At 34.2% G+C, this 27,880-nt stretch overlaps 1 protein-coding gene across 15 annotated transcripts; it reads right to left on the reverse strand.

Annotated features, from left to right (window-relative positions):
- Nucleotides 1–10,787: 10,787 nt before the first annotated feature.
- On the reverse strand, nt 10,788–14,583 carry LOC114400479 (ABC transporter A family member 2-like). 15 transcript variants are annotated; one of them, XR_003663956.1, is made up of 5 exons: nt 14,082–14,581; nt 13,480–13,865; nt 12,699–12,782; nt 11,419–11,504; nt 10,788–11,310 (listed from the first exon to the last, which is right to left on the reverse strand). XR_003663956.1 is itself a non-coding variant. In XM_028362948.1 (4 exons), exons 1-3 carry the CDS (start codon nt 13,809–13,811, stop codon nt 12,756–12,758), a joined length of 297 nt encoding a protein of 98 aa, XP_028218749.1. In that variant the 5' UTR covers nt 13,812–14,075; the 3' UTR covers nt 10,788–11,499; nt 12,699–12,755. The 15 variants fall into 15 exon arrangements, 1 of the variants encoding a protein (XP_028218749.1); XR_003663955.1 differs by having other exon boundaries at nt 10,788–11,334; XR_003663953.1 differs by having other exon boundaries at nt 10,788–11,340.
- Between the last annotated feature and the right edge of the window lie 13,297 nt (nt 14,584–27,880).

Consider the following 27,880-nt stretch of genomic DNA (forward strand, 5'->3'; position numbering starts at 1 on the left):
CACATGGGAGGAAGGTGACACTGATTGGGAGGCCAGTGCCTGAGATTGAAGGCCTGGTGGCTGCCACAGGATTAAGTCCACTGATAGATTGTTCAGTTATTACTGGCGATCCTGGACTTATATCCGCATTTGTGGAGAGGTGGCACAGTGAGACTAGCACCTTCCACCTTCCTGTAGGAGAGCTGACGATCACATTGGATGATGTGTCGTCCATTCTACATTTGCCCATCACTGGCGCCTTGCACAGTTTCCACGCTCTTTCTACGGAGGAGGCCAGATTCTTGCTTACGGAGTTGCTGGAAGTGTCTGCGGAGGAGGCCAGAGCCGAGACAGCACTCACACGTGGAGCATATGTACGATTAGGATGGGTTCGTGATATTTATGAGACCAAATGTCAGGCCCGGTGGTGGATTGTCGCAGCTCGCGCTTATCTGCTGCACCTTGTCGGTTGCACTCTTTTTGCTAATAAGAGTGCAACATACGTGCATGTGGTCCACCTTGACGCTTTCCGGGACCTCGCTCATAGTGGTGGTTACGCTTGGGGGGTTGCCGCGCTGGTTCATATGTATGACCAGTTAGATGAGGCTTGTAGGACCACCACCCGACAGCTTGCGGGGTACTTGATGCTACTTCAGGTAAATTTTGTGTTTATTAATATGTTAGGTTCGATTATGATTTAAACATGTTTTTATGTTATGTTAACCTCAATTATTGTGTAGTGCTGGATCTATGAGCACTTCCCTAGTGTGCATCAGTGCGTGACTGACGATACATACCAGGAGACGTCCCCACGTGCTTCCCGGTGGTTGACGTTGAAGGCGCACATGAAGGGCATCACAGGAGCACCCTACAGGGCACGTTGTAATGGTTTGACCGTCACAGATGTGTCCTGGTTGCCGTACACGGAGCATCGGGGTGTTAGGGCGTTTCAGGAGATTTCATCGTTCCAGGGTCAGCTAAGATGGGGTCCTATGATCGTCACAGTTCGACCGGAGAGGGTGGTACGCCAGTTCGGTTACATCCAGAGCATCCCTCCGCTGCCTGTTAGTGCACGATTGTCACACGATCAGATAGATGACAGATGGATGGAGTTTGCGGATCACTTACTACCTGCGGGTCAGCCTTGTCTAGTGCCTGGGCAGGTATCTGCGGATTGCATTGAGTGGTTTTTCCGCATATCTCACCCTTTCATGACACCGACCCAGGCAGCTGACCAGCAGAGGGATGCACCAGCTGCAGACCCTGAGGACTACATACAGCCGCCCAGCCCCCAGGTTCCAGTGGCATTTGACCCCCCTGCATATGTGGTAAGATTATTTGCGCGTTTAATGTTTTGAGTTGTTGTTTATTTTGAATTTCATATTAAATGTTTTTACTGACTTTGACAGGATGATTACGAGGGATATGAGGCGATTGCACAGAGGTTGGAGCGTGTGCTCAACCTTAGGATAGTCACTGCAGGCACAGAGTTATATGACATTATGCAGGACTGCCTAACGATCGCGAGAGGGGGACCCAGTGCTGATGGGACGGTCAGGGCTCGTCAGAGACGCCGCACGGACCATTGATTATTGTATTTATTTTGTTGTGTTGTAGTTGACATGAATATTTGTAATTATTACAGTTTTTGTTTAATATAGTTGACGTGTTTTGCACAGTTTATTATTTTATAATATAGTTTGTTATTCCGATTGTTTGTGGTCCTTAAGCGAAGTTTACGGTTGTTTTAAATTTATTTTTAAAAAAAGGGAACCTAGAATCATGAGTTTTGTTTGTAAGAATTACATAAAAAATAAAAGTTTTTAAAATGATTAATAATTCATAAGTGAACCCTTTTTCCATGTTCAAGTACCCATGTTTGTAAGAATTACATAAATGAACCCTTTTTCCATGTTTGTAAGAATTACATAAAAAACATAAGTTTTTAGAATCATGAGTTTTGTTTGTAAGAATTACATAAATGAACCCTTTTTCCATGTTCAAGTACCCATGTTTGGGATTTTTTTGCGTGGGTGTGCCTGTGCCCTGAGACAATGGAGGGCGGTCATTTCTCATGTTTGGACGTCAAAGAATCCAAAAAAAATAGTCCCGTTCCCCGGTTCCGTCAAAACAAAGCCTCAAAATCCAAAAAAATAGGAAATGAACCCTTTTAACAATTTATTTTTTGGACCACTGAAACAACACATTCAACTTTATTATGGGAATTAAACACGCCGTAAACAGATAAAGGTTACATCAACGAAAAAACAAAAAATTAAACATCACATTCAGTTGTTTAGCGACGTCCCACTGACCTCGTCTTCAACATATTTAGTAAAGACAGCTAAAATTTCTATTGGTCCATATTTTTTCCAGTAGTTAGATTGTACTAACACCTTCAGCAGTTCTTCGTTGGTGATCAGCTCATTTATTTCATATTTTATAACCGTATCTGAATACTCAAACCGAGCTGGTTGGCGGAAAAAAAATCGTCTTACCGTTTGTGATTCGTGAATTCCAAGAGGGGGAATCCCTTTAGGTGCAACTTGCTTGATTAAATTCTTCAGTTCATCGATGGTACATGTTGAAGGAATTTGAAATTTCTTAGGATTTTTTCCTGTGAACGCGCATCCAACAAATTTGTTCTGCGGTGGCATGTTCCATTTCCCGTTGTAATACAGGATCGCGTCATGAATACGAGACATAGTGCGTTCAAGTAAGTTTATTATTCCATCTGGTGTTCTTCCAACGGTGCATAATAACTCAATCGGACCAACACAAGAAAATTGATCATTACACATTAACATTGTGTTGACATCGTCATCATTTATCAATTTGATACACTCAAAGCGAATTTGGTTACCTGTATCGGTGAATGGCTTCCGGTAGTGAATTTCATCCAAAAATTGTTTGTCAGATAGCTGAAGGGTATTGTGTATTCTGGTTTTTAGGCTTGCAAAATCACACCTATTTGGTACTCGAATGGGCACCGGAGTTGAAGTTTGGAAGTAAACCCCAATATCATTGTGAATAATCGATCCATTTGGATAAATGAAAGCCAACCTTGAGTTGACAATCGTCTGACTGCTAGTTTCTCCTAGAAATGCCATAGTTTGTGTATCAGTTGGGAGATTATTTGAAAGCAAGATATTGTGTGATTTAGTAGCCTAGTCTGCCATATATATAGATGGTTGTGACCGAGCCTTTGTTTAACTTTGTTTACAAAAAAATAGACACGCGTAAATGTGTAGTCAAGTCAGCCAATGTGTTGTCGCTAATGTGTAGTCAAGTCAACCAATGTGTTGTCGAGCGACTGCTAGTTTCAAAATGTGTACTGAAGTCAGCCAATGTGTTGTCACGCTCAAACTGTAATACGCATGCATGTCATTATGTGTTGTCAATTATGACAATGATGTATGCTGCACGCGTAAATGATTTTTGTTGGACCAACAATTTCCTTGCTTAACCAAACGAGTAGTTGATAATATTAATTGGTTAGTAACGGGTTACAACAAATTATATCGCATAATGAATACAATTAAATAAACAATGTTTAGTCTTCATTTAGGTCTACATAGTGTGTTTTGAATGACATCAAGCTTGTGTATTGCTGCATTCTACTAATATATGGAATTGCCCATTGCTTTGCCTGAGAATAACAATTGCTTGACCACAACAGCGCTGGGGGCGGCAACGGACAATGGTCTTTCAAATAAACCTGTTGTACATGAACAAACATTATATCATGCGCTGACCGTGCCAAACGAACCAGCGAAGTCATTGCATAATTGTTACACTAACTATATTCAATGTACTTGAACAAAATGATTTCCAAACACGTGACCGACACATATGATGCAGTGGCCAGAAGAGTCAGGTGGTGGTTGACTTCTAAGAGGGAAAAATGTCATGCTTTGTTGTTGGGACAACGATACAAGGATTACGTTATACCGTGAAGCAATCACATATCCCATGTCTGTTATATCCATCCACTTGTCCACACTAACCTGAATGAACCAAACATACACATGTAAGTAATTTAAACATTGTTATTAAAAAAAATTAATCTAAAAACATACCTTTGAAAAGCCATCAACAAGTAGGGACAACTTTAATTGTTCAAATCTCTCTGTGCCACCGAAGAGGTTCATGTACTCATGCGACCACCTGCCAAGTTCTTTAAGCAATTCATTACGCACTAACGGCCACGAATCTTCCCCCATACCTAATAAAGCGCCAATGGACCGATATCCACAGTTACCGTCCGCTTTCACATCCACAACGTCACGAATGAAACCTTGAAAGAATGACGCAAATTGATCCAACATCGGGATGATCCTTGTTGGCTGACGCGGTTGAGAACATGATGCACTTCGTTTCACTGGAGAGTTGCTGCTTTGAACAGAATGAAAAGCATCAACATACTCCCAGTAAGACGGATCACGCTTTGTGGATGTTTGACTTCTTTTCATCGGTTTCTTCTGTGCACCTTTAGTGTTCACCTTTTGACGGAGGATGGCACATAGAGTTATGATCAGGGTATGCGATTTCTCGAAGTTTACTCTTCAGAGTTACTTTGCCAGCCACATCAAGTTCATCAAACCTTTTAGATATGACCTCTATTTCTTCCTTGATGGTGACTTCCGTCTCACATAACCCTTGGTCTGAAAAGCAAAGTCTCCTCCAAAAAAGATGGACTGACTCCAATGGGATGCTGCTAGCAGTATACCTAGAAAGCTCACATGCACAAGGAAGCCCGTGCGTGCTTCTCATCACACAACCACAAGAAGAGAGATTGTTGCCGAGATAACGTAGACGGTCAATCTCAGAAGCAATCTGATTTAAAGCATCCCTCGAAACCATCCCAAGAAGCCTCTTGTATAAGGTTTTTTTATATACATGGCCAACCACATGCGTACTGGTTTCAAAGGATGCTTTAATTTCGACGTGTTGCAGCGTGATCATGTTGTTCATGGCATCCCAAACACTACATAGGTCTCCAACGCTATTTTGTAGTACTCTTTTGAGAGCCCAATGAGCTGATTCAACCCTACATTTAAAATACATAACAAACATGAAAATATACAACAATTAAATACCATTTAATATTAATCGTTACTAAAAAATAAAATCAGTTGTTAATACTTGTTTGTTGTTGTGTTGCCTAGGTGCATGACCTTATTCGTCCATGTTGTAATAAATTTTTCCTTGTGGGGGATAATCCATGTGTCGTTAACATAGTCAACGAACATCGGCCAAGGCGAACAAGCAACTTGAAACTTCTGATGTGACTCATGGAACTCGTATTCGGACGGACAATCAACCAAAGTACCCCAGCTATCCATTACATAGTCCCACGCATTTTTTTCCCCGATTAAAGATTTGCACTTCGCCTTCACATTCTTATCGATATGAAACCTGCACAACAAATTAGTAGACTCGGGAAACACAGTTTTCACTGCATTCATCAGTGCTAGGTCTCTGTCAGTGACAATAACAAGAGGGAGGCGATCGTGTCTTAAAAATAGGCCTCGAAATCGTTCCAAAGCCCATACAATATTATTAACACGCTCAGCCTCCAGATATGCAAACCCAGCAGAGAATGTCATCGTCGTTGGTGTCACTCCAACAAAGTCAAGTAGTGGGAGTCTGTACCTGTTTGTTTTGTAGGTACTGTCTATAAAAAACACCAGATGACATGCATTGCATAACTTTACTGCATCTGGGTGACACCAAAACAGATCACGCACCACAACTTCATCCTTCAATCTATGCCAATGAATGTATTGATCACGTTCGAGAAGCTTCATCAGATGCTGCATTTCGGTATCAGCTCCTCTTATTGAAGAACGATATGCACTTCTTGCATTGTAAATTTGCTTTATCGTGGTGTAATTGTCGGCATTGTGTTCCTTCAACGTTAGCAAGATGTTTTTCGGTTTCACCATCGACTTTGTCATATCAGCAATAATTTTCTTTTCTTCCTTAGTCAATCGCCCGGCGTATGGATGTCCAACTAAGGACTTCGCCAATTCATGATTATGAATCCCACAGATCAACTTCACCATCCAACCTTCCCCTCCACGCACTGGTTTCCCACGAAGCCTGAAGGGACAACCACATTTCCTACTCCCGGTGTCTTTTCTAACGAATTCTTTATTTCTACACTTGTACGTACCACTCCTTTCACACCCAATTAACACAAATGAACTTCTTCCTCTGATACCGGTCTCTGTGTCAGATCTCATAATCACTGCAACAAATCCATTTTCATGGGCAACTGTTCGAGCCCATTGCAAAACATCATCTCGAGTAGCGAATACCTACAACGCAACCCTAACATATTAATTTTCATACAAACCATCAATTCAACCAATGACTCAAATTATCTATGATTACCTGAGATGTATTAAAAGCATTTGAACAATCGACATGTGATTCATTCACTCCACATTCTTCTTGATTATCATAATCATAATCCATATGAACTTCTTGTGACATCGCAAAGTCATACCTTCATTGATCTTCGTCCATCTTAAGGACATATGCATCATACACAAGTACATTCAAATTATCATATAACCACATCCAAAAATTTACTACACCTTAAATAACAAACATATTAATAGCACATATGCATCATACACGACTATATTAAAATTATCATATAACCACTAATACAAATATATTCTAAATTTATAACTACATTATTTAATTAAACTAAACTTATCACTATAATAAACAACTAATAAAACATTTTTGTACCATTATACATTTAAGTTACCTAATTAAATCAATAATCCACAACATATATAAAACAGAAATAAAAAAAATTATAAAACAGAAATATATATATATATATATATATATATATATATATATATATATATATATATATATATAAATTATAAAACAGAAATTAAAAAAAATTGCTAATAATTTAACATTCCGGAAGAAGTTCTTCCGGAAGTTACGAAGCCCAATTCCGGAAGAAGGTCTTCCGGAAGTAGTTTCCGGAAGCACTTCTTCCGGAATTGGCCTTCGTAACTTCCGGAAGACCTTCTTCCGGAAGTGGTCATTCCGGACCTTCCTCCTTCTGTGCCTAAAATTTCTTCCGGATACACTTTTTACTGTTTTTCTTCTCTAAAAACTAACCGGAAAACGAAATAAATGCGTACCTCCGACGAAATAGGAACAACAGCCACTAATAAAACTTCAAATACGGAACACGGGACCACCAAATCTTCAAATACTTCACTTCACGGGACCACCAACAGACTGCAGAAGGGACCACCACCGAAACAACAGCAAACGGAAGAAACAAACAAAGCAAACGGAAGAAGAAACAAAGAAAGCGCAGTAAAACACAGCCTCAACACATTAATTTAAAGAAATTTACACAAGGGCAAAATCGTCATTACATATGCATTAAATATTATTTTATTTTTACTTATTATTATAAAATGAAAATTCTTTTTTCTTCATTTTGTTATAAAATAATAATCATTTTTTTAGTATATATTAACTTTTGTAATAGAAATTAAATGTTATCATAGTAAATAATTTATATTTTTAATAAAATTTACGAATTAATTAATTTTTATGGTTTAAATTAATATTTGACATGCGCGTAAAAAACAAATTATAAATATTAGTCATAATTACGTTCACTAATTATTTAATTATTTATGTATAATAGTATTAATTATTTTATAAATTAGTTTATGCAATTAAAAGTAAATTATTACAAAATAAAATATTTAAAAAAAAAAAACTAACTTCCAGAGGAAGCTTCTTCCGGAAACATTCCGGATGACGTTCTTCCGGAAGTTGTCTGTGAGTACTTCCGGAAGACACAAATACTTCTTCCGGAAGAAGGTTCTTCCAGAAAAGTTCCGGAAAGAATTTTTCCGGAAAGTTTCCGGAAGAATCTTCTTCCGGAAGAAGAATTGCTGAAGGGCAGTTTCGCCACTTTACTGTTTGCTGGGTGCCCCAGCAATAATGCTGGGTGCACGTAGGAACTCCCCTTGTCTAATCACAATATGTGTCCCTTAGTGGATTTATGGCTGAAACTCCCATCATCTTGAGGGATTGCTCGGTGGTGCAGGATGTTTGGGTGGTTTGAGTAATTCCAATCATGTGGATTTGGTAACCTTTTTTTCTCTAATCTGTTTAATCGAGTAAGGATGAATATTACTAAGGGTTCTGGTGTTTGGAAAACGCTTTTTGGTAATACTATCTCTATCTAGAGGATTTGGCAGGCTAAAAATGAGCTTATTTTTAATGATGCTTTTTGGAGTACCCATGATGTCATTAATAGAGCCATCTTTACTAGCTTGGAAGCTAATCAAGCCATGGAAATCCTTGTGCATGGGCAACCTTGTTCTGCGGATAGGCTTTTTGTTTGGTTGCCTCAGTGGGCTATTTTAAGTACAATGTTGATGCTTCTGTTATAGATGTTGGCGAGAAGGCTAGCTGTGGTGGAGTGATGCGTGATGGTAATGGCCATTGGATAAACGAGTTTACCAGGAAATTGGGTTGTTGTTCTCTTATGATAGTAGAGATTTGGGGGCTCATTACTGCTTTGGAGCATGCGTGGGAGCTTAATTTAAAGGAGCTTTGGATTGAGACTGATTCAATGGTTGCGGCTAATTTCATGCTTCATGGGATTCATTCAACTCATTCCTACTCGGGTCTTCTTAACTATATGGTAAAGCTTTAATGCGGCGTTCTTGGAATGTGAAGATTAGCCATGTTTTGCATGAGGCTAACAATGTTGTTGATTGCCTAGCTTCGAAGGCACACCACTCTTTGCAAGGGTTGGTCTTTTTTAATAGTCCTCCTGTGTAAAATTCTTGTACAGATTGATTCGGTTGGGACTTTGTACCCTCATACATTAGCTTTTGCTTTTATTTTTAATCGAAAAACAATTCATTTATTCTATAAATTTCTAAATGTTTTTTTTTAAATGTTAAGAATTACTTGATTCAATAAAAATTTGTTTCATTATTTTCAAATTATCAAGTAACAAAATTTAATTATTTTTATATATAATAAAATGTTTAAGTTATTTTATACGGTCATTTAAAACTATTTTTAAGAAATTAAAAATAATTTATTTACACAAAAACTTGCACTGATCTACCCCCAACTTACAAAATACATTCCTTCATACTAGATGCTACTACAAAAAGACTGAACAACAACCGTTCAAAACCGTCTTTGAAGCCAATGTCGTCGAAAGTCTTGACTTTTGATAACGATTCCATAAATAATCGTCTTAAAAAAATGTCCTTCTAAAATAATTTTTATTTAAAAATTGTCTTACAAAAATGTCCTTCTAAGACGGTTTTAAAATAATTATCTTAGAATGTTTTATTTTAAAAAATTCTAATAAAATAATAAAAAAAGAAAATTCTAATAAAATAGTAGATAAGATTAATAACAAAATTTCTATATCAATTCTAACACAACTACATGAAATTTATAATTAATAGAAAGTTAGAAACATTATCTCTTAAAGAACTAGAAATAAAAAAAAAAAGACTATGATGATGGCACCATATGAGGAAACAGGTGTGAAACCAAAACCAAGGAGATTCCCACTTTGATGCAGTGGATTATCTTCCTCGTATCATGGCCACCACTTTGCATTTGCTTGAGTCTAGGATTGGAAGTAATGGAGACAGTGGTATTGAATACCTTTAAATCTTGCTCTTCTTTTTGTCATGAATTTCATATAAATTTCATCTAATACTAAGAAGTATGTTAAGAAAATGTTATAAAATGGATCAGTATTCCTCTTGAATTGTGAAGTACCAAATTAGTGAACATCCAACCCCGAATTCCAGACATGACTATTAGAGAATGAAATGAAGCAAGTACCACCAATATCATTTATGCACATTACCCTCGTTAGGGAGCAGTAAAAAAAAATCCTTACTTGGTGACCTTAGTGAAACATGTATATATGCAAACATGAGTTAGTATACCTTATGAGGAGAATGGTTCTTTATCTAAAACAAATTACATTACCTTTAATGTTGTTAATGGCGGATGACGGTTTATGGCGGAAAGTCAAAAATCAGTATGAAATTTATAATTAATAGAAAGTTAGAAACATTATCTCTTAAAGAACTAGAAATAAAAAAAAAAAAAGACTATGATGATGGCACCATATGAGGAAACAGGTGTGAAACCAAAACCAAGGAGATTCCCACTTTGATGCAGTGGATTATCTTCCTCGTATCATGGCCACCACTTTGCATTTGCTTGAGTCTAGGATTGGAAGTAATGGAGACAGTGGTATTGAATACCTTTAAATCTTGCTCTTCTTTTTGTCATGAATTTCATATAAATTTCATCTAATACTAAGAAGTATGTTAAGAAAATGTTATAAAATGGATCAGTATTCCTCTTGAATTGTGAAGTACCAAATTAGTGAACATCCAACCCCGAATTCCAGACATGACTATTAGAGAATGAAATGAAGCAAGTACCACCAATATCATTTATGCACATTACCCTCGTTAGGGAGCAGTAAAAAAAAATCCTTACTTGGTGACCTTAGTGAAACATGTATATATGCAAACATGAGTTAGTATACCTTATGAGGAGAATGGTTCTTTATCTAAAACAAATTACATTACCTTTAATGTTGTTAATGGCGGATGACGGTTTATGGCGGAAAGTCAAAAATCAGTCATAAAAATATAGCGGATGGCGTAACGGAAAATGACAGACGTCATGGCGGACAAAAAAAAAACACACATATATATATATTAACAAAACAATAGATAAAAATTAAATATAAATAAAAAATTAAAAAACAATGGATTGCATTCAAATAAACTAAAAAAGTTTATGAGTTCACACAATAACCAAATACCAACACCAAATAAACTCATTCAAGAGTTCTAAAAACGGGTCAAACAGAAAAAAAAAAAAAACAGAACTAGATATAAAAAGAGGGTGTCAAACAGAAAAAAAACCCAGAACATGTGCACACTTTTGCCGTTGCCGTTGCCGTCGCCGTCCGTTTGTCATGTGCTCGCTTCCGTGGTGCTCGCGTGCATGGTGGTGCCGCTGCTGTCGTCGCGCCGCTGTGCGTCGGGCTGGAGTCTCCTTTTGCAGGTGACATTCAGGTAGGGTTGGATTGGGTCGGGTCAGCCCAACCGGTGTTGCGCAAATTTTTTTAAAAAAAGTGCTATTCCGCCATTCCGCAACGACTGCCATATGAAACCCGCAATGCCACTGCTATTTGGTGGCGTTTTTTCAAAAACCCGTGATGTCATATCGCCATGGCGCCGCCATAACCGCTTTTTAACAACACTGATTACCTTTGAATTTACTTTTCTGCTTCTTTAAATAAAATATACTAATACTTTAAAAGATTAATAATTGAGCACAAAGCATAATGCAAAAACTAAATAAACCAACCTGCTTGAATACATTGGCAACAGGATCCAAGCCTTTAGGTTTTTTATAGTAAAGTCTATACATCCTCGAGAGATCTTCCACCTGGGCTAAAAGAAAAAATTAAAAAGAAAGTTAACCAAAAACATGAATGGGTAAAATCATTAAGTGTCACGCGGATCATATTGTTAAATGATATTGTCAAAATCATTTAATTTATACATGAGGCATTCCGATCTTTATGAATTGAACTTCTTTAGGAACCTCCAAATCACTTCATTAGTTGATACAAATGCATTCTAGCTCACATTCTTTTATTTCTTTTCTTATCCTTTCCTTTTCTAGAAGGGTTTTGATAAAGTGCTCCTTTTTTTAATTTAATTATTTCAAAATTTCCTTTTTTTCTAGAAATCATTTCCCCCAATAATTTCATTTGGCTTGTAGATATATGCATCCCACTTCAACATGACATATATAAAATTAATTAGTTAGCACTAATTACAACTTTATCGAAAGAAAAAAGAAAGGAAAAAAAGTCTGTAAAGTTGGTGGCTTAAATTTGCAAACTCTTTATTATTATTTAAAGGTAAATAACTATGGATAACTGAAAAGATTGTAAACTCTTAAGTCTTAGTCTTAACAGATAGATGCTTAAATTAGGATGTCACTAAAAGAAAACATGGAATTCGCATGAAACCTTTTAAACTAGGTAATTTTTATCTCCTTTCCATTTGTTATTAACCAATAGCCCATCTTTGACATTAATCTAGAAGCGACTGTTGTTGACAAGAGGTCTCTTTAGAGAACTGACTTATTTGACTCTTTTGGAATCTCCATATATATTATTTTGATGCCATGCAGAAAACTTTTAAAGATTTATAGTTTAGGTGAAAAGAAAAGGATGAGCATATCAACCACTGAGTAACTAAAAAAGGTGAAACAAAAGAAATTACATAGTATTTTATTTTATATTGAAAGACTTTACACTTGATGGAGTTGCCATATATATCAACATCTATATGACCGAATTTAAGTTGAGATGCTGCCACTAGCTAGGGAGCTATCATTTGGGAAAGGTGGACTGCATGAGTGCTTAATCTACAATTGTGACATGTGAAAGTTCCTGTTGTCACATTGTGTAGAAAAGCAGATATGGTACTATAACAGACCCCATTTCAATTTGTTTATGTTAATTTCTATCACGTGGCTTCAATAATTGAGTAAAAAGCTTGATCAGTGAACGCAGAACATGAGAACACAAGATTCACAGATAAGAACTATTACTACTGAAAAACCTCACATACCTTGTACAGAAGAATTTTCTTCGCTGCAGCACTTGCGTTACAGACAGCCGCAAAAGATTAGCTTAAAATGGATGGCCAACACAACTACAAAAGATGCAATCACCAAACTCAACAAGACAAACAAAAAACACAATAATAATTAAATAAACTTAAGAATTTTTAAAATTATATGTACAAGGACTTGTGCTCACTTTTAAAACATTGATTTGCTCTTTTGGTTCTAGATTTGTGCTATATGTTAATATTATACTAATATTATATCTTGTATTACAGTGAAGTCGAGTCCTATACTTTTTAAAATGTCATATATTCCTATGGTTGTGTCGTATTGTATTTGTATCCTGTGTCATATGTGGCACATTCTAGACTATAAAACATCTTTCACATTCCCAGCACAGAATATCCACCTATGTTAATTAAAAATAAATAAATAAATAAATGAGCAGCAAATTCCAGAATACATAAATAATTTTTTTTCCTTTTTGAATCACACCAGCTCGAGGCAATTTATTTCTTTTCTTAGAAATCTACCTCACCCCTTACTGGGCAGGTAACAAGAACCAGAAAAGGTCCCCATAACAATGCAATCAAAAGAAATTATAAGGAGGGACGATAGGATCGTGACAACTGCCTCCTAGATGAGCCAGGAAAACCAGTAAGCAAAGTCGTAAAGCCCCATCATATTCATTGCCTAAGTGAACAAAAAAACCACACAGTAACAGTAAATTTAATCATAAAACTATGGCACAATTTCCTAGGGTCATGGATTAAAAGTGTGTACTTGGGTGAGAGGATCCGAAAATTTGAAGCCACAGTAGAGAAAGGATTCATGGAAGGGTGCGCGAATTCCCTCAGAAACACCAATTCCAAACTCTGAAACACAAATACAATTCAATTATGGCAAATATAACGAGTAATTTTGAAAATTTTCACACCTCCAATAAGGTATCTGGCAATTTCCCTCTCGGCAGCAAGCTGAAGAGGGAGCTGAAACAAAGCCGTGGGATCCTCGTACTTCCCTCGCTGCTGAAGACTGGTGGAATTGGTCTGAAGATCGTAGCTTATAACGATGTCGTTTCTCTCCGAAAAATGAAGCGCTTCAAGGCACCGCATAGGGTTGCTGAAAAGCCACGCATCCACTTCATCCTTTTCCTTAAAAGACTTCACCTGCACAAACACACAACAATCAATTACGGATTATTAACTATTCATGCCCTTACTGGGAAGCTCTCATCCTGACTACTATTCCCGTAATAATCAAAATCATCATCTTGTTTTGGAAGTTGAAAGTTCATCAAAGGCTACAAAACAGAAACAACGAAAAATATACAAAATCTTCGAACTATTCATTTTTTCAAAAGAAAATATAGAAGGGTTTAGTACCTGGCCATCACGGAAGACAAAGGGCAAAACTGTGAAAGGAAAAAAATCTCAAGACACAATACGAAGTTAAGAAGCAAAGAGAGCATTAAGAATTTTGTTTCCCCAAAAAAATCCCAAGAAAAAGGGACAAAACCGTGAGAAGAACAGAGGCTTGGATCGAAAAGGCGATGGGAACAAAATGCATAATCAGATTCCTATTTAATTAACAAAAAAAGGGGTAAAATAAACAAAGCAAAGACTGGGCAAGAGAGGGTTTTGGAGTGACAGCGAGGAATCGAAGAAGAGTACATATTCCTAGAGAAGTTAAAACTCGTCTTCGAGAAGATGCTGGCCATCTTTGACCTTCGAGATCCACTGGTTCACCACAAATGGTTTCTGTTTCGGTTTCGGTAATGAGAGGAACCCAAAAAAGGGTAGAGACGTAACCACAGGTGTTAAGCGCTGACATGATAAATTAGGGCATCCGAGAAGTGAGAATAAAAGCAGGCGCGAGAGAGACTACAGGGTCTCTGTCTAAAAACAGTTTAAAATCGTCAATAACAATCATTTCACAAAATCATATTGATATTTTTTAAGATGAATTTTTGTAAAACTGTTATAATTATTTTTCAAAAATGTTATTATCTTTCTTTTTAAGATGATTTTTAATTAATCAACTTAAAATTAATGTCGTAAAAAATTATTTTTCTAATAGTTGGACATGGGATAGAAATGAGTGATTTATAAATTTAAAACTAAATGATGGAATATTAATTATGTATATTTATTTTATACGTTCAATATTTTATGCTAGTTATTGTTTAGTTTTAAATTTATAAATCATTCATTTATATTGGACCTATAAAATAAAAATAAATAAATTTTAGGAGGATAATATTTTTTATATAATTAAGGTTCATAAAATTTTTGGAGAGTTAAATAAGTTTTAAGAGAATTAAATGACAGAAAAATGTTGTGTATCATGCAGCTATATACTTATAAATAATAAGTAGAACACAAAATTATTATTATAATTAAAAAAAATTCATGATTTTTTTTTTTATAAATAATCAAATTGAAGTTTGTTCTTTATCTATTGATTAGCACATAATCTTAGCATTCTTCTTTTACCTTTCATCGATTGATAAATACATCATGCTCAACCTCAATTGTTCTACATCAAGTTCATCTTCATCTTTCACTTCACTGCTTACTCGTAATCATTAGCTGATAAAATCATAACATCTTACTTTACATAAGAAAATTCTAAATCATGTGACTTATATTTTACAGACATTAACCCATGTTTGGATTGAGTAATTTAGTAAGGGAATTTATTTTTTTAAGGAATTTTAAATAATTTATGATAAAATAGCTTGTTTGGATAGAGTATTTGAAAAAAGATTTAATTTCTGGTATTTTTATGAATTATTTTGATTGACTAAAATAGTGAGATTTCAAATTCTCTAAAAAAATATAGAATTTGAAATTCTTTTTTCGAAGATGCTCACTCTAACTCACGTTGTTGCTCGCGACTCTTTTTCGCTCAACACTCACAATTACGGATGACCAAAGTTTTTACGGCCGATATCGACATAAGTTGTTTTTCATTGACGTTGGCCGATGTTTTTTCGGTCAGAATTTTTTTGTATGATGTCAACCAAAGCTATTTTTTGTCGATATCGACTAAGATTTTTTTTAGATGATGTTGGTTAGGGTTATTTTCTCATTGACGTCAAGGATTTTTTTGGCCATTGGCATTTAGGTTTTTTCAGATGATGTTGACCAATGTTTTTTTTTTTTTTTTGCCAACGGTGGCTAGATTTTTTCTATTGACATCGGTCATGACTAACTTTTGAGTAAACACCTGTTAGGGTTTTTCAGTTGACGTCAGCTAGGTTTTTCCAGCCAACATCAGCCAAAGCTATTTTTAGCCAATATCGGTTAAGGTTATTTTTTAGTCAATGTTAGCTAGGGTGTTTTGGCTTATGCCAACTAGATTTTCTTAGCCGACGTCGGTTAGGATGTTTTTGCTGACATTGATTAGGGTTTTCTGGTTGACATCAGCCAGATCTATTCCATAACCACATTAGCTAGGTTTTTTGGTTGATGTTGGCTAGGGTTTTTTCTGCTAACACCAGCTAGGTATTTTTTACCAACATCGGGCATAACTATTTTTAGTCGACATCAACTAGGTTCTTACAGTCAACATCCACTAGAGTTTTTTCGATCGACATCGATCAGAGCTATTTTTTAGCCAATATCAGCCAAGGTTATTTTATATCCGATGTTGGGCAGGTTTTTTGTCCGACATTGGTCAGGGCTATTTTTTTAGCCAACTTCGACTACGGATTTTTCGGCCAATGTTGACCAATGATATTTTTCAGCCGACATCGGATATATAGGTTCTATTGGTCGACATCGACCAAGCTATTTTTTAGCTGATATTTGGTAGATTTTTTTGTCAACACCTGCTAGGATTTTTTAGGCTGACGTTGGCTAAAAATAGCCTTGGTCAATGTCGTTTGAAAAGACCATAGCTGGTGTCGGCCAAAAAAACGCTAGTCGACGTTGGTAAAAAAAAAATCTAGTCAACATCGGCTGAAAAATAGACTCAATCAATGTTAACCAAAAAATAGCTCCGGTTTGTGGAAGCAATGACTTCCAAGATTATTTTGATTATGCCAAAGAATCAAGAGTTAAGCAAGTTCCAAAGAATCAGAAGTCAAAAAGCTTCAAGAATCAAGTTTCAAGATTGAAGATTCAAGAACAATCAAGTTTCAAGAATCAAGATTCAAGAACAATCAAGATCAAGATTTAAGACTCAAGATTCAAGAAACAAGAGAAGAATCAATCAAGATAAGTACTAAAAAAGTTTTTCAAAACATTGAGTAGCACAAGAATTTTTCACAAAATCTTTTACCAAAGAGTTTTACTCTCTGGTAATCGATTACCAAAAGGTAGTAATCGATTATCAGTAGCCATCATTGTTTTCAAAACTGATTTACAAAGTTGTAATCGATTACCATGAGCATGTAATCGATTACCAATGTTTTTAATACGTTAGATTTCAAATTTAAAGAGTCACAACTAGTGATAAAACATTTTAAAATCATTTTAAACTTGTGTAATCGATTACACAATACTTGTAATCGATTACCAGTGTTTCTAAATGTTTTGATTTTCAAATTTAAACATGAAGAGTCACATCTTTTGATGTGTAATCGATTACACTATAATGGTAATCGATTACCAGTGACTGATTTCGAAAAATAAATTACCAAAAGTCACAATTCTTAAAGTGACTTGTTTCTGAAGAGTTTTTTAAAAGTCACAACCTTTAAGTGACTAGTTTTCAAAAGAGTTACAACTTTTAAAGTGAATAGTTTTCAAAAGAGTCACAACTTTTAAAAAGTGACTAGTTTTAAAAAAATTGCCAAGAGTCACAAACTTTAACTTGAGTCATCAAATGATTATAAATATGTGACCATGACACGAATTTCATATACTGAAATGACTGATTCCTTTCATGATTAACAGATTTCTTTCATAGATTTTTTGTTCAATACTTTCTCTTCTAAGAAAAGTTCATTGTTCAAAAACTTGTGCTACTCTTTTTCTTCATTCACTTCTTTCTCTTGCCAAAAGATTCAAAGGACTAACCGCCTGAGAATTCTTTTGTTTCTTTCATTCTCCCTCTTGACAAAAGATATCAAAGGACTAACCGCCTAAGATATCTTCTATTTCTTACAAAAGATTTCAAAGGACTAACCGCCTGAGATATCTTTTGTATACCCCTCACAGAGAATTCAAGGGACTAACCGCCTAAGAATTCTTTGTCCTAACACATTGGAGGGTACATCCTTTGTGATACAAGTAGAGGATACATCTACTTAGGTTGTTATACTGAGAACAAGAGAGGGTACATCTCTTGTGGATCAGTTCAAGTGGAGGGTACATCCACTTGGTTGTTCAAAGAGAACAAGGGAGGGTACATCCCTTGTGGATCTTTGGCTTGTAAAGGATTTTACAAGGTTGAAAGAAATCTCAAGAACCGTTGGTTACTTGGGGACTGGATGTAGGCACGGGTTGTGGCCGAACCAGTATAAATCTTGTGTTTGTCTTCTTCCTCCTTACACTCTTTAATTTTCGCTGTGTACTTTTAATTGCCGCTTTTATTTTTGGTTAAGTTATTGTTTCTGTTCTTTACTTTCTTAACTTAGTAGTAAAATCCTAGTTGAATCTAGTAACATTAAGAAGGATAATTTTTTAATTAGTCAAGACACATTAATAATTAATTCAACTCCCCTTTTTAATTATTCCGAGGCCACTTGATCCAACACGGTTGAGGTCAGTTGACAAATATTCCCGGCATACTTTAACAAAAAAAGAATCTTATTTGATGTCGACCGAAAAATAGCATTGGTTGATGTCGGTTTAAAAATATCATTGGTTGTGGTCAAGCAAAACAACCCTCGTTAAAATTATCAAAATTTTATATTTATAAATTATTAAAAATTGAAAATATTTTTTGATTAATATTTCAAAATTAGATTGTGTTTATTTTCTATAAAGTTTAATATTAAAATTTCATCTATTTAAAATATAAAATTGAAATTTTGCATATGGAGGAAATTGAATTGCCCTATCTAAACAAAGAATTTAAAATGAAAGAAATTTGAATTGATTTATCCAAACAAATTTGAAAAATGAAGGAAATTAAAATCAAAACAATTCAAATTCTAGACATTTCAAATTCCTTGAAATTTTAAAATTCCTAATCCAAACATAAAGTAAACAACTTAAATATAAAAAAATTATCACTAGAAGGGAAAATTTGTTATCAGTCTTCCGTTGACAAAAATTAATTATCTTCAGCATTTCAAATGTGAAGAAATTCATAATGTGTATCCTTTTTCATTTATTTCCAGTTTAAAGATGTTTCCTACATGATCCTCCAAATTTTCTTTGTCAATCAAAAAAATTTCTTCCCAAAAGAAGCGACAATCCACATATAATCCTACAAAAAAAAAGTACACAAAGTAACTATTTTCAATAAATTCTACGACTTATTTAAATGATACAGAATAAATTACATACCTTATAGGAGATAAACATAGAATAATTAAAAATTATTAAATCAGTAAAAAAATCATTAAATAAAAATAAAATACAAAATATGTGATTTTGGTATTACCACTTTTCTCAAAAAAAATTTACTTCCCTCGTCTATTCTATTTTATTTACTATATTATAAAATTAAAGTCCCGTGGCCAAATGTCAACTATTGTTGGCCACAACATGTCACAATTTCCCTCTTCTTTTTTTCCTCTCCACACTCCTTTTCTTGTTTTCTTTCTTTCTTTCTTTTTCTTTTTCTTTTATCCTTGTTCATCTCTCTCACACTATGTTCTCCTTCCTTTCTCTCCTTCTATATTACTCTCAACTCCACTTTACAAACTTTTGCCTTTACTTACCCTTTTTTTTTATTTTAATAATAAACTACTATTTTTATTTATATTATATTACTGATATCTTTTATTTATTTATAAAAATTTATTTTCTATAACTTATAATAGCATATCTACTATTTTTATTATTTATTTAAGAATTCTAACCCACAATGAAATTATAAATTTAACCTCTTCTAAAAAATTGGCAGTTGTCCAATTGTTTACACACCTTTGTCATTTAGCATCATCATTTGTCAATTTTTTTTTTATAAAAAAAACCATCATCTATAAAAAAAATTCCTCTCACTCTAAATCATCTCTCTCCCTCACACCTTCTCTATTCCTCTTCTTCCCCTTTCCATCTTCTCTCCATAACCCACCTTCTCTGTTCGTAGATCTGGTGTTTGGTGGTGGTGGAGGTTATGATGGGTTTTGGAGGTGGTGGGTTGTGGTGTTTGGCAGGTGATTTTGTGTTTTGTGACACGACGGTGGTGGTTCGTGGTGGTGGTTTAAGGCAGGACAATGGTGGTGGTTTAAGGCACTTGAATGGAGGTGTCTGCCTGTGGTTATGGGTCATGGTGGTTGTGGTAAGCTTCCTTGCTCTTTTTTTTTTTCAAACTCCTTTTTTTCTCTTTATTGCCACTCTCTCAGTTCTTATGTTTGATGAGTTCTCGGATTTGGGATTCTCAAATTAGCATAATGGTTGGGTGACTAAAGAAATTGATGGCAAAAGAGAAACATTGAATCTTGGAGTAAGAATAACATGTTTCTACAAGTACATGTGAGATGCAAGTTTGATTTGTATACCTTTAATATGATGGTGCTCACTGATATGGTTTTCAAGTCTTACTTAAATTATTAATTTTGAGTGACAAGTTTAATTTGAAACACTATTTTTTTTGGGTGAATCTTTGATATACTATTTGAGTTTTATTATATTATAAAGTTTCAACTTCTCTCACTTTCATTTTTCTTCTTTGATGGTTTTGTGGTAGTTGAGATTAACGAGATCATGAAAGGAATTTCATTGTGGTTGTAGTTGCAATTTTGACAAGTCTTGGAGTGTGGTTCATAGTGATTGATGGACGAATTTCTATTTGTAATTTTTTTGCCTTAAAGCTCAAGTTTAGATGTATTTGTTTGTTGTATATAGTTATATGCTTCTTAATTTAATTATTAAACTCTTAATAAATGTCTAGCCAGTTGAGCCTTTTTCAATCTAATTAGTTTTTTTTTATTAAAACATTGTTACTGGTATAAGATTAAGCTATTCCTATCTCAAGTTACTCTATTAACTATGTTTCTTTTGGGATAGGGAAAAAAGGATCTACTTGAAGACACTTACTTGAGAGAGGGAATATAAATAGTATTTAAACACACATATTATTTTAAATTATTGGGTGTTGACGTGCATTTTATTTCAAACTCAATTTGAATAATGTTTTTAAGTGATTTCTATGATCTTAGGGATGTAAATATAGTTGCAGGTATGCATGAGTTTTTAGATTAGCCTTAATTGAGGTGTAATTGTTATCATACATGAGATTTCATGTTAACTTTCATATTATTTCTTTTGACATACAAAAGAGGCACAAAGCTAGACTTTGCATAGGCATAATTTCTTGTCAATGTTGATCTAATTCCTAAGGATATCACAGAGCAATTTGTATAGCTAACTCTTCAGGATGTAAAAATCTCTTAATTTTAAAATTCTTTATTCTACAGATGAAAATATTTATGTGTCTGCCTACCATATGAAAATCTAACTATACCAAACCATAATTTACTTCCACTACATAAATTGAATTTAGTCACCAAACCTCCTTTTGCAATCCCTATATCATCTTATGCTATATAATGAGAGACCAATATAATTGAATTTAGTGTTCATCTATGTATTCTTATATGGATACATCTGCGCTTCATAAATTTATTCTTCGTTTTGGACATCCAGTTTTTGGAAATAAGGATTCCTTAAGCATTATAAAGGAGCAATAAATTATATGAAATATAAACATATATTCCATTAGAAGCCTAGTGTGTGTGCTTTTTCCTGGTGTATAGGGCTTGGATGGAAATGCTACTTTTGGTGTGTGTAATTCCAAATTGCTAAGATGAAGGCACATTTACCATTCTAATATTTTCATGATAATGATATAATGGTTAAAAGTGGTAAAATGTAGTTGCGATCTGGATTTACATTTGCTATTTATAGCTCTATGTTGTACTTACAGGGGTATGTTAATTTGTGGACTTAGATATGATATATAGCATATTGTATATGTATCATGTTTTTAAATTGAAGTGAGTTTTTGCAAGCTTGAAATTGTACTACTACATACAAGTTTTTGCCAAGGAGTGGGTTTTTGCAAGCTTGAAATTGTACCCTACATACATGTTTCTGCCAAGGAGTTTAAAAGCAGCTTATTAAAGTGAGATGTAGCATCTAAATTATTGGAACAACTCAAGGAGTTTTACCATTGCATTTTTATGGCTTATTATTTTAATGACATCTTAAATTAGTTTTAAATTTAAAATTAGACAAAAATATATGTGCAACTATATTGTTATAAATTAGTAGTCATTTTTAGTGGACAAGGATGAGAATGAGCTGAACATATGAGCACAAATTTAACCCTTTCTAAAAATGGCAGTTGTCCACTTGTGTTTGGTTAAAATGTAATTTAATCAATTTTGTCATTCAGCATCATCTTATCTAAGAGAAATATAATGATAGAAAAAAAATCTTATCTCATAGAAAGAAAATATTAGAAAAAATACATTTCACTCTTAGACTCTCTATCAATCTAATGTAGCTCCATGTAGAGCTTGTAGGCCTTGGATCTTCTTCATCAATGGAGTCCTTTGCTTCTTGAAGATAAATGGCAGTGGAATGGAGAAGGAGGAAAGGTGATTGGAGATGCAACTTCAAGGAGAAGATGAGTCAAGAACAAGCTCACTACCATAAGAAGCCATGGATAAGAGCTTGAAGGTAGGAGAAGATGAGTGGAGGGAGAGAGAGAAAGGGGAATGATGTTTGAACTTTGAATTTTAATTTCTCAAATGATCAAAGTTGCAAAGTGCACACACAAGCCTTCTATTTATAGCCTAAGTTTCACATAAAATTAGAGGGAAATTCAAATTTCACTTGAATTTTTGTTCAAATTTCACTTGAATTTTTGTTCAAATTTCACTTGAATTTGAATTTGTGGAGCTAAATTTGGAGCCAAAATTTCACTAATTAAGATTAGTGAATTTCAGCTATGGTTCAGCCCACTAATCCAAGATCAAATCCAAGATTCTCCACTAAGTGTGCTTAGGTGTCATAAGGCATGTAAAGCATAAAGGACAAACACAAAGTGTAACTATATGATGTAGGAATGGGGTGTAGCAAGCAAATGTTCACCTCCCTCTTAGGCTGGTCTGAAATTTAATTGGATTGAGCTTCTCCCAATTCAATTAAATTTCTCTCCCAACACACACATCAAATAGTGCACTTAATGCATGTGAAATTACAAAACTACCTCTAATACAAAAACTAGTCTAGGTGCCCTAAAATACAAGGGCTGAAAAATCCTACATTACTAGGGTACCCTAAACTTATGGGTACCCTCCCTATACTATGGAACCCTAAATACAAGGCCCAAGAAATAATGAAACCCTAATGTAATATGTACAGAGATAAATGGACCCATATTTATCCCATGGGCCCAAAATCTACCCTAAGGCTCATGAGAATCCTAGGGCCTTCTCCTGCATCCCTGGCCCAATCTTCCTGGAATCTTCTAGCCACGACTCTGGTGATGGGTCCCCTCCTTGGTAGGATTGCATCACAATCAATAGAAATGAAGAGATAGGGGTTGAGATTTTCCAAAACTCAAAATCATATGAGCGGTCTAAGTAACAAAATCATTTTTCTATGTTCTTCAAAATCTTGTTTCTCTTCTCTTTATTTCTTTCTAAGAAAACATGATTGTGCGATCAGGAGACAAATTTTTTGAGGTAGAAGGAATGCAACTTTTTGAGGTGAATGGAAGTGATCGGAAGCTGTTCTAGGAGACCGAGGTAGGCAATTTTTCTATTGTGCTTCTCTTTTTTAGGCTTTAGGAGATCTGAGATGATTTGTGTGTTGGGTTGGGGTTTTTGATGCAAATTTTTTGTTGTTCTTCTCTTCTTTCAGGGTTTTAGGGGATCTGAAATGCTTTTTTGGTTGGGGTTTTTTATGGATTTTTTGAAAAAGGTTGGGTTGTTGTGCTATTTTGTTTTATATTGTATGTTTTGTTTATTTTTAAAAAAAAATTGGTGTGCAAGTGTTTATCATATGATTAATTATTATTGCATCTCTTTATCTAAGTGTGCCAAATTTATTGGTTCAAACTAGGTGTTCTTTACTTGGAAGTTACTAAAATGTCTTGTATTTTCTTTCATCTACCTCTTCTTATTTTCTACAGCTTCTTATAGTAAATTGGTACCTTTATTATCTTTTATTCTAAGGATTAAATGGAAAACTACATAGCTAGACATCCACTTTGATATTGGTGGCAACCCACTGTGATCATATACAAATTTGTTATCTTTGTTAAGTATCTTAAGCTGGTTGAGTTTTTTGGCATTGCATGTTATAAAAGCAAGATTCTATGACTTATTTATTTCAATTTTGACCAAAAAATTGGGGCATGGAATCTGACTACCATGTTTTAGCATTTTGCCGAGTTATACTTTTACCATTGTTCTTTGTATGTCAATTAAAAATTATACTTATTACATTATGCCTTTAGTGTTAGAAATTATTGATAATATAAAAACTCTTTTATGCTATGTGTCTATGTAAGCTAACATGGAAGCTAACTCTAATAAGTATAGAATGACTGAAAGCTAACTTCCATTAGTATTGACTCCTTAGTTTCTATTCTAACATGTGCATATTGTGGCTTTAAGTGTCTATCTGACTTTTAAATTTATGTAGCACCAATATCCACTTTTATGTTGGTGCCAGTACACTAAGATAATAAGAATCAACATCTAGCAATTGAAATTTTTATATAGTGTCTTTTACATATACTTCCATACACTTAGGCTTTGATGTTTCTATTGCTAGGCTCTCTAATATTTCTTTGTTGCAGTAACAACTATCAACAAGTCACAGTAACAATTTGTAGTCTCGTTTTTAAAAATCAAAGGCAACCATGAGATAAAAGTCATTGTCACATTTGATGCTAGGTTTTTGACAAATTAATTGAGTTTGAATTTTGGCAATCTCATGGATACTCTTCCAACTAGACACCAAGGATTAGTAGTTGTAAAATTATTTGGCCATATTTGGGATACTTGCTTTATTAGGTGCCTTTTGTATAGTTTTTTTCCTGTTGAAAACATTGATTCATGATTAGCTATTTAAGTTTTATTGGCGTATGTTGATTGAATTATTCATTTACCATAGTAGATACTCTTTTGTATAACAAATTCAAAAGGAAGCTTATGTTTGTCTCTTACTTTTTGTTAGAATTCTAATGATTCAAGGTACTGATTGGCTAATTTCCAATTTTAGCAGGTGATTCAAGGATAATTGAAGAAGTAGTAAATTAACATGAGCACAGACTTCTGCAAACTAAGTACACCTACAACCAAAAAAGGTTGTAGTAGTGAATATGCATAATTAGATACTTACCCATGACATACTATGCATCAATCAATAATGTATTAAAATGAACACAACCATGACCAACTTCTTTTCTATAATTTTGTGAATCTTATTGTGAGAAATTTTTAATCTAATGCTTGATATAAAATGTTACAAATATTTCACCTATATTATGTTACATGTCTAATTAACTTACTTTGGTTCATTCTTTGTTTCAATGAATATATACTTTCTAAATAACAACATTGCATAATTTTAAATTTTAGTATGTTAGGGATGTCAACTTAAGTAATAACTGGAGATTCATATAATTGAAAATATCAACTCTCAAGCAAGCTTTCTTCCTTCCTTAATCTTCTTTGTTGCCTTCCTAATATCCTTTTTTCCCTGCACCAACAACTTCTCTACTGGGTTGATCTCTCTTTACTAAAGGGATTGTTTGGTTCTTTTATCAGTGTTTCTTCTTTATTTTTGGTTTTTCTCTTTGGATTATTATTATTACAGTGTATATATAACATATAGATCATCATCGTGGGAAGATACAAAACAAAGACAATAATTTGTATAAAATAAGCAATTAAAGAGAATATTATTTAGAGTGTAATTCATGTTAATTAGAAGAAAAAAACTCAATTTTTAGGGTTCAGATGTTGCTCCAACCATATGGGATCAACATAGACTTAAAGGAGCACTCAAATCGAGTGTCATTACCCCCAAGGCCTAGACTTTGAAGAATCCGTTAGGGTCTCACCTTTCTGATTCAGGTCTAACCCTTAAAATAACTTTTGCACGTAGACACTGCTCATGAATTATACAATACCCATGACCTCATACTCGTGTTTCAAACATGTTTAACATATTATGCTACACTTTAACACTTTAGCTTCCTAACTTGGAACCTTATACTTTCCCTTTAACACTTCACGTATAAACACTTTTCTCAAGGTAAATACCAGTTGTGTTATTGTAAATTCACAACTCACAACACAAGTATTGTCACATCAAGCGTTAACCACACACTTATTCACAACCATATCCCATGTCCACAATTTAACATCTTACAATGTCACAATCCACCATCACATGTTTATGTGTATCTCAAAAATTAACACATGCTCAACTTTGCACTTGTACTTAATCTCAACAACAATGTTATAATCTCATTATAGTAATTTATCACGCCTCATAATTCATATACACATCACATAGTAGAAATATTTGCATAACACAAAACACACACACACACACACACTCACACACACACACACACACACACACACACACACACATATAATTAAACTATATTATTTTCAATTAAGAAGAGTTTCTACAACAATTAAATTAAAATTATATAAAAAAAAACTATTGCTAGGTATTAACTTTACAACTTTCTTTAGTTTATTGTTTTATTATTACAATGCATATATAACATGTGTTGATCATCATCGTGGGAAAATACAGAACAAAGATAATAATTTGTATAAAATAAGTAATTAAATAGAAGATTATTTAGAGTACAATTCACGTTAATTAGAAAAAGCTTAATTTTTAGGGTTCACACTCCACACAAGAACACATCAATTTCACAACAATTTCTCATCAGGACATCAATTGGTCCGTCAAACATATATAATTCACGGTTATTGTAATGATAGAATCAAAATTTGTAGAAACACCCCCAAAACTCATTCCCATTGATTCTCTAAGGATCCCTACACATGTTCTCACTATTCCCCAATTGTGAATAACTCATCCCTTACCTCTAAGCGGGCTCACGTGTGTAATCTGATAGGGATAGCAACATCTCTAGCGGTTTCCTAAGATTCTCCAAGATTTTCCTCTAGTTGCTTTGCTAGGGTTTCCAAGCGTTAGAGAAGGAGAAGGGATTAGAGTGTTCATTGCATTGTCTATGTGAGATTAGAATTTCTCCATCCACAAATATTATTTTGCAAATCTCAATGGTGGGGATGTGAGAAAATGAATTCCTGATCTGGTGTTCATATTTCACGATGATTCAATGGTTAACAAGTCCAAGATTGTAGTTTTACTTAGATAGGTTTGGGTGTATGTGAGAAAAACAAAGAGCTATATGTGAGGGACATTTCCCTCACCACAGACTCTATTTTGCAAATCCCAATAGTGGGTATATTTGAAAATGAGTTCAGAACTTGGTGTTAAAATTTTAAAATAATCCAAAGGTTAATATGTCCGGGATCGTCATTTTAGTGGGACATATTTGAATATATGCGGGAAAAAATAGGGTTTTGGGAGAGGGAGGAGGGAAAACGAATTTGAGAGGAAGAGAGTGTAGAGATATATTATAAATATAAAAAAAACTGACCTAATATGTCTATTTATAGCTAGGGTATTCACAACCTATTATTTGCTGTATTTTTCTTTATTTTATTATTTTATAAACATGAACTCTATTTTATTTCCAATCAAATGAATAAATAAAGCATCTTTTTTATTTTCCTTCAAACTATTATTTTAATTAATAAACTTATTTCTCCTTATTTATTTAATTATAAAAACCTCATCATTTTTCTAATACTCTATTTATTTTTAAATGAGAATCCTTTTTAATTTATTTTACGAAAAATGGGGTGTTACATTAACCATTGATGAATTTCTTAAAATGAATTATTTTCCTAGTTCTTTGTGTGAATGTATGAATACAGGGTTTTGATGTTGCCAAAGTAGAATCAAACAACAAGGTTGTTTCA

The sequence above is a fragment of the Glycine soja genome, chromosome 19 (assembly GCF_004193775.1).
Source record: "Glycine soja cultivar W05 chromosome 19, ASM419377v2, whole genome shotgun sequence".
NCBI lineage: Eukaryota > Viridiplantae > Streptophyta > Magnoliopsida > Fabales > Fabaceae > Glycine > Glycine soja.